This window comes from Biomphalaria glabrata, chromosome 9 (genome assembly GCF_947242115.1).
Source record: "Biomphalaria glabrata chromosome 9, xgBioGlab47.1, whole genome shotgun sequence".
NCBI lineage: Eukaryota > Metazoa > Mollusca > Gastropoda > Planorbidae > Biomphalaria > Biomphalaria glabrata.
The window spans coordinates 9,887,110-9,900,586 of record NC_074719.1 but is presented as its reverse complement, the minus strand read 5'-3'; the positions used below and the strand labels follow the sequence as shown (position 1 = coordinate 9,900,586).

The 13,477-nt window shown below is 38.6% G+C and overlaps 2 protein-coding genes across 2 annotated transcripts in view; one reads left to right on the top strand and one right to left on the bottom strand.

Annotated features, from left to right (window-relative positions):
* Positions 1-4,173: 4,173 nt before the first annotated feature.
* Positions 4,174-6,175, bottom strand: LOC129928169 (basic salivary proline-rich protein 1-like). The gene is made up of 2 exons (XM_056041187.1): positions 6,161-6,175; positions 4,174-4,920 (listed from the first exon to the last, which is right to left on the bottom strand). The coding sequence occupies exons 1-2, from the start codon at positions 6,173-6,175 to the stop codon at positions 4,174-4,176; spliced, it is 762 nt and encodes a 253-aa protein (XP_055897162.1).
* A 3,697-nt stretch (positions 6,176-9,872) lies between these two features.
* LOC129928300 (uncharacterized) overlaps positions 9,873-13,477 on the top strand; it is a 149,425-nt gene continuing 145,820 nt past the window's right edge. Inside the window, exon 1 of the mRNA XM_056042101.1 lies at positions 9,873-10,259. Within this exon, the coding sequence (XP_055898076.1) occupies positions 10,178-10,259 (82 nt within the window). The 5' untranslated portion in view covers positions 9,873-10,177. The remainder of the gene's footprint in view (positions 10,260-13,477) is intronic.

Genomic DNA, 13,477 nt, shown 5'->3' with positions numbered 1-13,477 from the left:
TCAATTTCAACTTTTTAACTTTTGACCTTGGGGGTGTGTCTCGCCGGCTGAGCCAGCGTCAAGCTCTCTCATCACTTTTTCCATGTCAACCAATGTTAGGTCGAAACAGCACAAAAAAATCATAATTTTCTTACGGTCAAATATACAGTCATAATTTATACACCATTAGAAATTTCTTTTAAAGTATTTTAATGATGTAATAACGAAAAAATTTTTTTATCAAAGATAATTTCTTTTTCGCCTCCCTATCAATGAGTATCAATAGGATTTGAGTGCACCGTCGTGACGTCACACAGAAATTCAGTGAAAATCTGACTGTTTTGGATGCGCAGAAAAATTATGTCACAAAAACATCAATTACTAAGTTATTCTTGCAAATAAAAAAAAAGAATAATATATTCATTATCTATAAATCAAAACACATATTATATCAAAAATTGTCAAAACCATCGGAGTTACCCTTTAATCTTCCCGTCTTTTATTTTACTAGAAAACAATATCGCCGGTAGGTGTCAATGAGCTGTGCGCTATGAGGCCGGAATATCCAATACAAGGCGTATGCCCTTAAAAGAGGCATAGCCCCCCCCCACACACACACACAATAACTACAGCATATCGCTATGGCAGCATAGTGAAAATAATATTGATCTAATGCCTTATGAAACATCGTTTTAAAAGTGATTTATACGTTCTAGCCCAGCGGTTCTCAACCTTTTAAGCTCGGCGACCCCTTTTTTACAATCCCCCACTCTGCCGCGACCCCACCCACACAGCAATAATATATATAGACAAAAACAATCCATATTTTCGATGGTCTTAGGCGACCCCTGGCAAATCGTCAATCGACCACCAAGAGGGTCGCGACCCACAGGTTGAAAACCTCTGTTCGAGCCCACAGAATACACTTCTAGAATTTCAAAGTAGTCATTGAACACATTTTAACAAACATATTAGTGATTATGAAATCGATTTTTGAATAGAGCTTTTTTTTTTTTTAGATCCACGGGTGACAGACAAACAGAAAGACAGACAGCACAAACAGAAAAAATAGAGTTTTTTTTTTTTTTTTCGGATAATGATCGTTAAAAATAAAATTTATACTTAGTGTTCAAGAAATAAAATATATGTTTATAGAAACAAGATAAATGTTAGCATTCTCTGGTGTGTAATAGAAGTGTTGTTTAGATTGATACTAATATGGTAATATATCCTTTCTCTGAGGTCACTCAGTTTTCTGTCTCACCCTTTCTCTCTCTTTTTCACTCTCTCTCTCTCCCCCTTTCTCCCCTTCCTTCTCTCTCTCGGTTACTCTCTCTTTCTCTCTCTATATATATAAATTTCTCGCTGTCTCTCTCTCTCTCTCTCTCTGTCTGTCTCTCTCATTCTCCTTGTATTTCTCTTGTTCTGTATTTTTCTCCACCCTGCTCTCTCTGTTGTTACGACGCTCTCTATTCAGACTGACACTTACCCACTGCCATGCTCTAGTGGTGTCTAATGACACTGATTAATGTCCCCTCTTGCCCCGCCTGACAGAAGTGATATATCTTACTGGGTGTTTGTAATACACGTCTGCCTGGCACTAGGGCCCTCACCAGTATAGACACTTTACACATCTGTCTGGCCTCAGGGCCTTCCTTCCAATCACACACGAGCGATACATTTCTGGGTGACGGTATGGCCTTTGCATAGACGTGCCAGGCTACATATGAACATCTCTGTGGCGCTGCATAATGGATGCATCTTGGATTTAACAAATTCAATTGTCGCGTCTATTTTTTTTTTTTGTATTTATACACCGGCTACGACCGTTGATTTGTTCCCATGATTTATGTTCTGTATTATGGCCGGGACATCCCATTCTTTTTCTTTTTGAAATTTCAATAAACGGGCCAAATGATAACGTCCCCCCCCCAAACATAATTTTATAGGCCGTGAATTAGTGTAAGGTGTTACAATGAAACTAAATGACCCTCTCTATTCCTCTTTCCTTTTCTCTCTCTCTCTCTCTCTCTCTCTCTCCGGAACCCTCATTTTGTTGTTTTCTTAACCTGCGCATCGCAATTTCTCCGATATATACTTTTGACTTGATGTGGAAAGACCCGCTTTATAAATATAAATCCATCTCCCCCGCCTCGACACACACAGGCACATAATCTTTTGGTCTATGAATTCTAGTATCAATTTTACTATCTAGTACCCCCCCCCCCGCCCCGCATTCCCTCCACCCAAAAAAATATGTAGGTCACAGCTGGGGTTGGGTTGCCACGGAAAATGCTGCATTCTTTATTAATTTTCGGACTCGAAGACAAGCCTTATTATTATTAATAGAGGAAAGACTTATGTGTACAACTATCGTCGTGTATGTGTATAATGGATACTTGAGTTTCTAGGATAAGATGGACTCCATATCACGACTTTTAATGCTTATATTACATCAGCCGTTAACACAAAAACGGTCCTTCTTTAGGGTAGATGATGTAATTGTCATCTGTTTCTGTGGCCCACGGTTAACGAGGGTGTCATGTTGCGATCACAACAACCTACCCGCTAATGTCAGGTACCCATTAGAACTGAGAAGACTAAGAGGCGCCATAAAGATTCCGAAATTAAAAATCACAGTCTTCAACAGGATTCGAACCTGGGACCCCCGGTTTGGAAGCCAAGCGCTTTACCACTCAACCACCACAGAACTGTGTATTCTATCCACTGTAAGATGTGTCCAACAAATGAACAAGAAATCTCGTCAGGAATTGTACACTTGTGTGTGTTTACTGCGAAAGTATGTTGTCTATAGGTGTGAAGTATTGTGTGGCATTTTACGTCTTGAGAGATTATCTTTTCCCTTTGCAACTTCTTGTGTGACTAAAGACTAAAGAGACTAATCCTTGATACACAGCTGCGGTCACAGGTTGGGCATATGTAATCATCAGGCGGTGTTGCATTTTCACACTTGTTTCTACTAATGTTGTGCATGGCATCTGCCATCCGGGACCTTTCCTTTATATTCGCTTCTCCATGGGGATCTATCCAGTGCCACTTTTTCCCAGTGTCGATTTTGAAGAGCTTTATGTCGCGTTTGCAAACATCCGGATGGAGGTGTCAATTAAACGAAATTAGAAAGCATAGCTTAGCACAGTTTTAGCCTGTGATTAGAATGCACGACAAGATTAACCCATGGATAAAGGAAGGAGTTAATTATCTTCTGTTTTGAAGGAATGTGCGAAAGATGTGACACAGTCTTTGGGAAATGAGACTGGTCACAAAAATTGTTGAAACGTGGAATTTCTTTCTAAAACAATCTGTTTATTTGTTTGTTTTACATTTGTCGGATGCTTTCTTAGAATTGAAGATTATTACTAGGCCTACTTAGCCAAAACCTCGGGCCCATTGAAATACTATTCCAGAGCGCATATCACAGGAGCAGGCAGCCATCTTTTAGTCAAGTTAATTAAGATGCGCTAGAGTTAATACATGCTACAGTGAAGATTTGCTACAGTTAATACATGCTACAGTGAAGACTTGCTACAGTTAATACATGCTACAGTGAAGACTTGCTACAGTTAATACATGCTACAGTGAAGATTTGCTACAGTTAATACATGATACAGTGAAGATTTGCTACAGTTAATACATGCTACAGTGAAGATTTGCTACAGTTAATACATGATACAGTGAAGATTTGCTACAGCAGTTAATACATGATACAGTGAAGACTTGCTACAGTTAATACATGCTACAGTGAAGAATTGCTACAGTTAATACATACTACAGTGAAGTCCTTAAGCTATCGTGAAACTTCGCTCAAAATAAAACTGTAATGGAATTGTTAGAATCAGATAAAATCGAAAAGAGCTTTATATATTAATTACGGCATAATCAAAGAATTATGTTTTGATGAGAAACAAGGTTATTTATTTCTTTAGAATGTGCTACATCGTTTGTTATTAAAATGTGTTCTGCCTTTGTATGTCTCCGTTCCTGGTATGACACTTGTCATCCCATACCTAACATGGATAATGTCATCTGACATAAATGTCAAAACAAATTTAGCATCATTATATATTGTTATTTCTGGTTGTTGACGAAACCTAGATTTCTCGATGTAAGCTGTTTGTTCAAGTGCTGACTCACTTCTTGATTTTGTTTGAAATGAAAAGCCGATTATTAGTTTGTTTAACATGTTCCTCCAGATTTCTTCCAATTAAATCCAAACCCAAACCTCCCGCAGGACGGCGGGGGATGGCTGAGGTTAGAGTTTAAACCTGAGACCGTCTTGACCCTCGAACGACAGTCCCGTGCACATATCACACGACCAGGAGGCTTGTCACGACCATGAGGTTTGTCACGACCAGGAGGCTTGTCACGACCAGGAGGCTTGTCACGACCAGGAGGCTTGTCACGACCAGGTGGCTTGTCACGACCAGGTGGCTTGTCACGACCAGGAGGCTTGTCACGATCAGGAGGCTTGTCACGATCAGGAGGCTTGTCACGACCAGTAGGCTTGTCACGACCAGGAGGCTTGTCACGACCAGGAGACTTGTCACGACCAGGAGGCTTGTCACGACCAGGAGGCTTGTCACGACCAGGAGGCTTGTCACGACCAGGTGGCTTGTCACGACCAGGTGGCTTGTCACGACCAGTAGGCTTGTCACGATCAGGAGGCTTGTCAAGACCAGTAGGCTTGTCACGATCAGGAGGCTTGTCACGACCAGGAGGCTTGTCACGACCAGTAGGCTTGTCACGATCAGGAGGCTTGTCACGACCAGGAGGCTTGTCACGACCAGGAGGCTTGTCACGACCAGGAGGCTTGTCACGACCAGGAGGCTTGTTACCACCAGGAGGCTTGTTACGACCAGGAGGCTTGTCACGACCAGGAGGCTTGTTACGACCAGGAGGCTTGTCTTTTCTGCTCTTTTCCGTCTATCGCAATTAAAACTAAAATAAAATCTGGTTTGTCTCACCATCACTCGCATCATAAGCAAATATAGGTTTGTACATGCTACAATATACAATGTATATGACAAGTAAATGATTGTGTCACTCGACCAGGGCAACGACCAACCAACTTCACTCTCCTAACTTGTGTCTGTTTTCAAAGGGATCCGAACCCGGATAAGTATAAGAAAATAGAGATAACTGTTCACATTCTTGGGATGTTCTTAATAGAAGAGTCATATAACTATAAAAGATGTTTTGTTCACGCTGTTAGACTCCCTTTATATTATTTTATTTAATCTTATCTTTTAAAATACGGCCTTTTTACAAAGTAACAACATAATGTTACTAAGTATATTCGTGTCTTATTCGTAGATGTTGATTACAAACTTAAAACGTTACTACGTAATTACGTTTCCTGCCTGATCCATGCTCTACTGGCAGAAGGAAAGAAACGGTGCTTATAGAAATATGTCTTATAATAAGGAATAAGAAATGTGTTTTTATCTCTATGTCTTTCTGTATGTTTTATAGGTTTTGTTTTTGCACTGTAAAAGATCAATGAAAAAAAAAAAAAGTATATTTGCAGACCATTTTATGTGTTCATGTTTTTTGTATATAGTGTCAGTAAAGTAAAAGGCATTAATGGTGTTTCTACTACGTTTTGTTCATGTCCAGATAAGTATCTGAAACAATGGCAGTGGACACTTCCAATCCCAGTGTTCCATCAAATTGATCTCTCTTGCAGATATATAGTTGTAATAATTCTTGATGTGAAACGCGCGTGATAGTCACTCCCCACGGCTAGATACTTAGACAGATTAACTACTCGTATAAATCATCTGAGAGACTTCCTGATGGTAGGAATCACATCTCGCTTCATAGTTTGTTCCCTATGAAATATTCAACGGAATTATGCCAGTAACAACAGCCTTCCATTGAAATCTCCACTTTTAATTTGTCAGGGAAACATTTCCTATTTTGTACACCATTACATTTTTAAATGACTCTTCAGTAAAAAAAAAAATAGAGTTTGTATATAGGAAGAAGTCGTTATAGGCCCTGGAGTCTAGTTAAAAAACTAATTTGGTTAGACATTAATACATCGGCTATACAAAGTAAACATTAACACGGTTTAAGACTTGTGTTAAAAAAACATGTAACATAAAAAAAGGTTGTTTTTTAAAGACAATTCATCCTTTATAGAGCTGACCAACAGACCAACCTTTGTAAGAGCCATTATTTCACTCTCAATAATTAATAGATTTAAAAAGAAAGAAACACAAAATAACAAAATCCTGGTTATGCGAATGTATAAATCTACTCATAGTATCTTAGGTACTAATGATAGGCCTGTAGACCCCACACTTAGAAGACAATGCGCAAATTCAAAGTCTATTTCTTTATTTAACTCTTTAATCGGGAATACATGCGGGAATACCCAATGACATGTGTATGTTCTAGATAAATCATGTTTTGAATTCCAGACCGAATTTAAAGTGGAGGAAGGCCACCTGAGGTTGTTTATTTTTATTTTTTATCCAAATGCATTCATATTTGGTATGCATAATTATGTAGTTAATCTAATAATACTGACTCAATTTCGAACTCGACGACTGACTAACAATTTTTGACCACAACAGCGAAGATGAAATCGGAATTGTAATAGCTCTTTTTTATGTCTAAACGTGGCGGACACAAAGAAAGACAAACAGCACAAATACTCAAAAAAACACACACACACACAACGAATAGCGCTTTCCCTTTTAAGTGCAGCAAAAAACCATCCGTCCTGTTTGTTACAAAGGTGACATTATTAGATCATATAATTCCAGATTTCTATAAATAATTTCAAATTACAAAGTGATAGCAAACTATTTAATTAATATTTTGTTCTGACTCAGGGTGAATTTATTGTAGATTTATACATTGGTGAGACAAACTCATTATACAAAAGGTTTTTCCGAAACTTCCTTTTAAAATAGTAAGTACAGTAATGTGCCTTTTAGCAAATACACGCAGGCTGATTCCATTTTTGGCGTACTCAACATTGAGTTTCTTTAGGGAAGGGGGTCTTGACCAGGGGTGGACTGACTGTCAAAATCGGCCCGGGCATTTCTATGCAATTCGGCCCACAAATTCTATATCCTATGATGGGCATATCCATTTCTAGGTCTACCCGTCCTTAAAGTCATTATGTCAAGTTTGATAATGTATTAATATGCATTATGCATGTCTACAGTGAACTCTACATCTTTATTAGAAATACAGGCCTTATGTTACTTTTTAATCGCTAAGGATGTAGGCCCTAAAAGGATGAAGCCTACTAGTAGTACTGTCTACGGATGAAAGGCTATTACATTGTTACGGAAAATGTGTTAAATTAAAATGATATTACACTGTAGAGTCTGTGAAAGATTTGTTTTTAAACAAGACGCTCAGGGGGGGGGGGGGCTTTTTATAAGAGAATAGTATAAAACCTTTAACTATTTCTGCCTTAGTGATATCGATGCGGCCGTTTTGGTTGCTCTACCGGCCCATTTGGGTACCAGCCCAACGGGCATTTGCCCAAATGCCCATATAGCCAGTCCGCCCCTGGTCTTGACCCTGTGTCAGCGGTACCTTGTTACGCCCCTGCTTGAAACATAACATCCGGCAGTTTTATTTTCTGTGTAATACTTGTAACGATAACTATCATCATGTTGGGAGGCTTACACCAGGCAACTAGAACCTCTTGCTATTCTTCATGGAACATAAAAAAATACCCAGATGTTTACCCAAGAAAAACTCAAACATCCTTCTTAAAGACCTCCTATTGATATTTCCACATCCGCTCAGGCCAGTATCTGGTTGACAAGAGCTCCATTCACGGTTGTGTGCTTGTAACGGGAGTGAGTGTTAGGTCATCTCTTCTTTGGATGCGTTATGGTATCTGTGCGTGTGTGCGTGTGTTCAATTAAAAGGTATTCTAACTCTGCTCAATGGATGTGGTGGTTGTGTAAGGAGGGATTTGGCTATATGTCTTGAGTTCCAAACTTGTTTGGAGATTGCATGATACAAAACGCGTAAACAAATCTTCACAGCTCTAATGAGAGAAGACAAATGATCACCAGAAGCGTCGCTATGGTTGGTGTCACCCGGTACAAGCAGCTGATGATGTCACCTACTCAAAACACCAATAAAATCTATTGTTATCAAACTTGTCATTCGTCAAGATTTTAATGAGTGTGATCGGTTGCGGTTCGCACATCTCAGCGAACTCCACCCCCGACCCCCAGCGACGCCACTGCTGAAAACTAATGTGAACTGTTACCTAGTTTGGCAGGCTGCTAGGATCACGTTTTGCAACGTTTATAGTAAACTGTCAGACACGAAATGATAATAATAAATAATAATCTTTATAATCCGTGAGAAAATTTGTTTTAAAATTGTGCATTACACATAACGGTACATAATTTGAGCAAACAATGTGTACGATAGCACACTAGATATACATTCATACCCCAGTTTCTGTTAGACATTACATGTGAAATTCACAACAGGAAGTTACAGTTTGTTTGATGATTTATTAGCCTAAGGAACAAAAGAGTTCTTGTGTCTATGTTCTGTGATCATATAGCGTTTTTAAAGGACTTTTTCCTATTTTTATCTAATTCTCCATTGCATTGTAATTATATCTATTGTAGTGAATCTATTCATTTCGATCTAAACAATAATATTCATCAATCTCCAAGCATGTCGTCAAAATCATTAAAAAAAAATTTTTGACGTTGGAAACATCCTGTCATTAAGTATATTATTCAGCCATACATGTGAATAGGAGGCGCGGTGGCTGAGCGGTAAAGCGCTTGGGTCCCGGGTTCAAATCCTGGTGAAGAATGGGATTTTAATTTCGGGATATTTGGGCACCTCTGAGTTTACCCAGCCTTAATGGGTACCTGACATTAGTTAAGGAAAGTAAAAGGTGGTTGGTTGTTGTGCTGGCCAATGCTAGCCACATGACACCATCGGTAACCGTAGGCCACAGAAAAAGATGACCTTTACATCATCTACCTTATAGACCAAGGTCTGAAAAGAGGAACTTTATTTTTTTTTTATACATGTGAATAGTATAAATTCAAACATTCGATTCGTTTGTACCATAAAAGCAAAAGTAATTGTACAATGTTAAATCATAAAAGTACATCTACTTATTGCCGTTCAATCATTCTTTAAAAAAATTAACATTTAAAATAAAATTTCAGACTAAGCTATTGTTGACAACACTTTAATTCCCTTAGTTTACTATTAGATATCAGCACAGGATCACCATAGCGCTCTGGGCCAATCCTATTTGAAGACATTATTTTGACAAGATGTTAAGAAGATAAAATGATGTGACGGATGTAAAGAAAAACATCAAACACACACACACACATACACACACAAACACACACAGTACTATATTTGCTGGTGACTTGCCGATGTTGTCACTAATCGGCCAACCAAACTAGTTCATTGTTGTTGTTTTTTTGCTCACTGTGAAATCTCATATCTTCCTTGTTAAATTGTATTAACATTGACATTAACATAAAGACAAAAAAAAATATATATCGATTGATAAATCGACTTCTTAAGACTCCTCATTTGTCCCCCCCCCCCCCAAAAAAAAAAAATAATTAAAATTTTATTGTATGTTTAGTGTTGGCTGTATTACTAGTCTTTGATTGTGTCTCTGTTTGTGTCTCTGATTGTGTCTATGTGTCTCTGATTGTGTCTCCGTGTCTCTGATTGTGTCTCATCGCTACCGTACTGTATCTGTATGTATTAATGAACATTGGTGTTTATATCCATGTCGTCCACGTTTCTATTTTATTCAAAAAGTACATGACCTATATCATTGCCTTGTGTGTCTTTATAAAGCCTTTAAAGACCACAATTTGATGTATTGTACACTCGGTTACTTGTAAACGTGAACAATGGATAAAGGATAAATAAAGATGAGTTGTGAGTTGGCTGCACGCGCAGTAGAAATGGTTGAAAAAGATATTAATGCATAAGAAGGATTTAGTTGTATCAATATTATGTGACTTCGGCGCCCGATGGCTGGGTGTACAAACTGCTGATCTCGGAAGATTTGAACCCTGGATTACCTCGCTTCGGATATTCCGTTTTGGACTCTAGCGCCCCCTGACGTCATCACCTCGTGTGGTTACGTGACCACGCCAGGGCCAGGTTGGACATAGTGGGGCCCCCCTCGTGTATGCCAGGAGACAAATTTTTGACCTCGACAATGTACGACGCTTCAGACGAGGGGGAGGACGAGGGAGCGGCGGGAGAGAATGGTGAGTGCTTCATGTTTCTCTCTATATATATCTTTTTGTCTCTCTCTCTCTCTCTTTATCCTTTTGTCTCTCTCTCTCTCTATCCTTTTGTCTCTCTCTCTATCTTTTTGTCTCTGTCTCTCTATCCTTTTGTCACTCTCTCTGTCTTTCTCCCTCTCTTCTTTTCTTCTTATTCTCTCTACTCTCTCTCTCTATTTTTCTATTTTTCTTTCTCTCATCTTCTCTTTAGCGCTCTCTGTTTTTTTTTCTATTTCTCCCCATTTCGCCCCCCTTCTCTCTTTCTCTCCCTCTCTATCTATCTATCTAAGTATATATATATTGCGTGTGTCTGTGTCTTCAGATTTTTCCTTCTTTTCTACTCTCTCTTGGACTCCGACGGTGTCATCATTATATGTATATTTTAATTAATTCTTTCTCGCTCTCTCTCTTTTCTCTCTCTCTCTCTCTCGTTCTCTCTCTCTGTTATTTCTTTTGTTTGCTTTTCTTTTTTTCTTTCTTCTTATTTTCTCCATATGTCCCTTCGTTCCATTCGGAGTACTGTTTGACCGCCCCCTGCTTTCTATATTCTTTAAAACGATGTATTCATTTTATTTTTCATTTTATTTTTATATTTTTGCTAAATGTATTTTTGAATAATTGTGTCCATTGAGTAATTTCTCTTGAATGTGGACGTATTCTGTCACGTCTTGTTATTTATCATTATTTGCTGACCTTAATCTTCAACACGAAGAATTTCATTGATCAGAAAATAATCAAACATTTTAAAATAGTTCAGGATCTTTAGGGTGCCTCTGAGTCCATCCAGCTCTAAAGGGCACCTGACATAAATATGGACGTTGTGCTGGACACATGATACCCTCGTGAACCATGGTCAACAAAAAACATATGACCTTTAAGACTAAGACTAAGACTGCTTTATTGATCCTTACGGAAATTTGTTGTGATTACAAGGACTCGTTTCTCATATAAAGACAACACAACAGAAAAATACACATAAATACAACAGACAACATAAAGAGTTCATTCAGCGACTACACACATGTATCTTGGTGCATTTCATGTTCCCTGATCAATGAGTAGCGGTGATAGAGTCTGACCGAGTGAGGTACGAACGAGTTTTTGTACCGCTCCGTTCTTGTTTTGATTGACAGCAGTCGCCCACTTCGCGACGACCTGGCGTAGTTCTGATGGAGCGGGTGGCCGTCATCTGCCCTATAGACCGCATGGTCTGAAAGGTTCAGTTTAAGTTTTGCTTTTTTGTACAAATTTCTGCATACATACACACACAGAACAATAATGTGTTAACTAACCACTCCCCTTTTTTTTTTATTCTTTCCAAAAAAAAAAATATATATTAAAAGCGTCTATGCCAAAGAAAGATAGAAAATTGAATAGAATAGCCATCTAGCCATCTAAACCTAAAAAAGTTCCAAATGAGTTCCACTTTTTCAACTCTTGGACGATAGAACATCAAAGGGGAATCACTTGAAAGCATCAAATTGTCTTTTCTTTTCTTTGCCTCGGGAAATTTGGAAATAGAAGCCATTTTGTTCAGCCCACAGACCTACATATATATCTATATATATTATATCTAGTCTGAACCTGTAGATCTTTTTAACACTACACAAAAATGTCGTAAAAATTTTTTTTAAAAGCTGAAAAAAGTCGTTGTTTTGTAAAGTAGTTATAAGAAGGAAAGTTTGTCTTTTCAACCCTAACATATATAACACAAAATTGAATGTCTAGATCTAGATCTAGTAATCGAACATTGACAATAAGGTCGCTCTCATGACACTCTCGTCTCATAATTGTGGGTTCGATTTAAGCTTTGTAAAAAGACGAGTAGAATCGAGTTGAAATGACTTCAGAAGAGGACTCTACCAACACACATGATGGACAGGAGGAAACGATTTTTTTTTTAATTAAAAGCTTATTACGTTGTCCAGTTTTCATTATAATTTATATTAGCTTGTACATCAGCCTTTTCTGACCACACGTAGATCCTGTCCCTCTCTCCTGAACTGGTCAGTTAGTGGACAAATAGGTCTCTTTCAAGTCTTGTGAAATATGTGATCATTTATATGTCTCACAGTCTGTCCAGACATTATGTCATGTCAATCTCAGTAAACTGTCAGCTACTGTCTCTGTCACCCCAGACATTATGTCATGTCACTCTTAGTAAACTGTCAGCGACTGTCTCTGTCAGCCCAGACATTATGTCATGTCAATCTCAGTAAACTGTTAGCGACTGTCTCTCTGTCACCCCAGACATTATGTCATGTCACTTTCAGTAAACTGTCAGCGACTGTCTCTGTCAGCCCAGACATTATGTCATGTCACTCTCAGTAAACTGTCAGCGACTGTCTCTGTCAGCCCAGACATTATGTCATGTCACTCTCAGTAAACTGTCAGCGACTGTCTCTGTCAGCCCAGACATTATGTAATTTCACTCTCAGTAAACTGTCAGCGACTATCTCTGTCACCCCAGACATTATGTCATGTCACTCTCAGTAAACTGTCAGCGACTATCTCTGTCACCCCAGACATTATGTAATGTCACTCTCAGTAAACTGTCAGCGACTGTCTCTGTCACCCCAGACATTATGTAATGTCACTCTCAGTAAACTGTTAGCGACTGTCTCTGTCACCCCAGACATTATGTAATGTCACTCTCAGTAAACTGTCAGCGACTGTCTCTGTCATCCCAGACATTATGTAATGTCACTCTCAGTAAACTGTCAGCGACTGTCTCTCAGTGTCCTCTGGTTTATTTAAAACTTCCTAGTTCCAAGAAAAAGAGTTATCAATACACTCTCTTTTTAAAAAACAAAGCAACATGAACCACACGGATGTAATCCATGAACCGCTAATTAAATGCACACATCCAATTAGTCCCAGTGTTGAGTCCAAACAGAATACATTTCGCTGGGCTTTAAAATAAATACGATGTCCACACCCCCCCCCCCCCGTTTTTTTTCTTAAGTGTTACTTTTGGTCTGCCTGCAATCCATTATTACAAGCCCGCTGATTTATCCAAAACAAGTTCAATTGGTTGAAAAGAAATGGCACATTTGTTCAATTCAAACAAAACTAAGTTGATCTGTGGAAAGTTTGAACTAGTCTTCTTGATTTACGTAAACAGAGGGGTGGGAAGTGCAGAAGAAATAAAAAAAAAGGGGGGATAAAGAATCAATTTCAGACATTTGTTATGAAGGGCA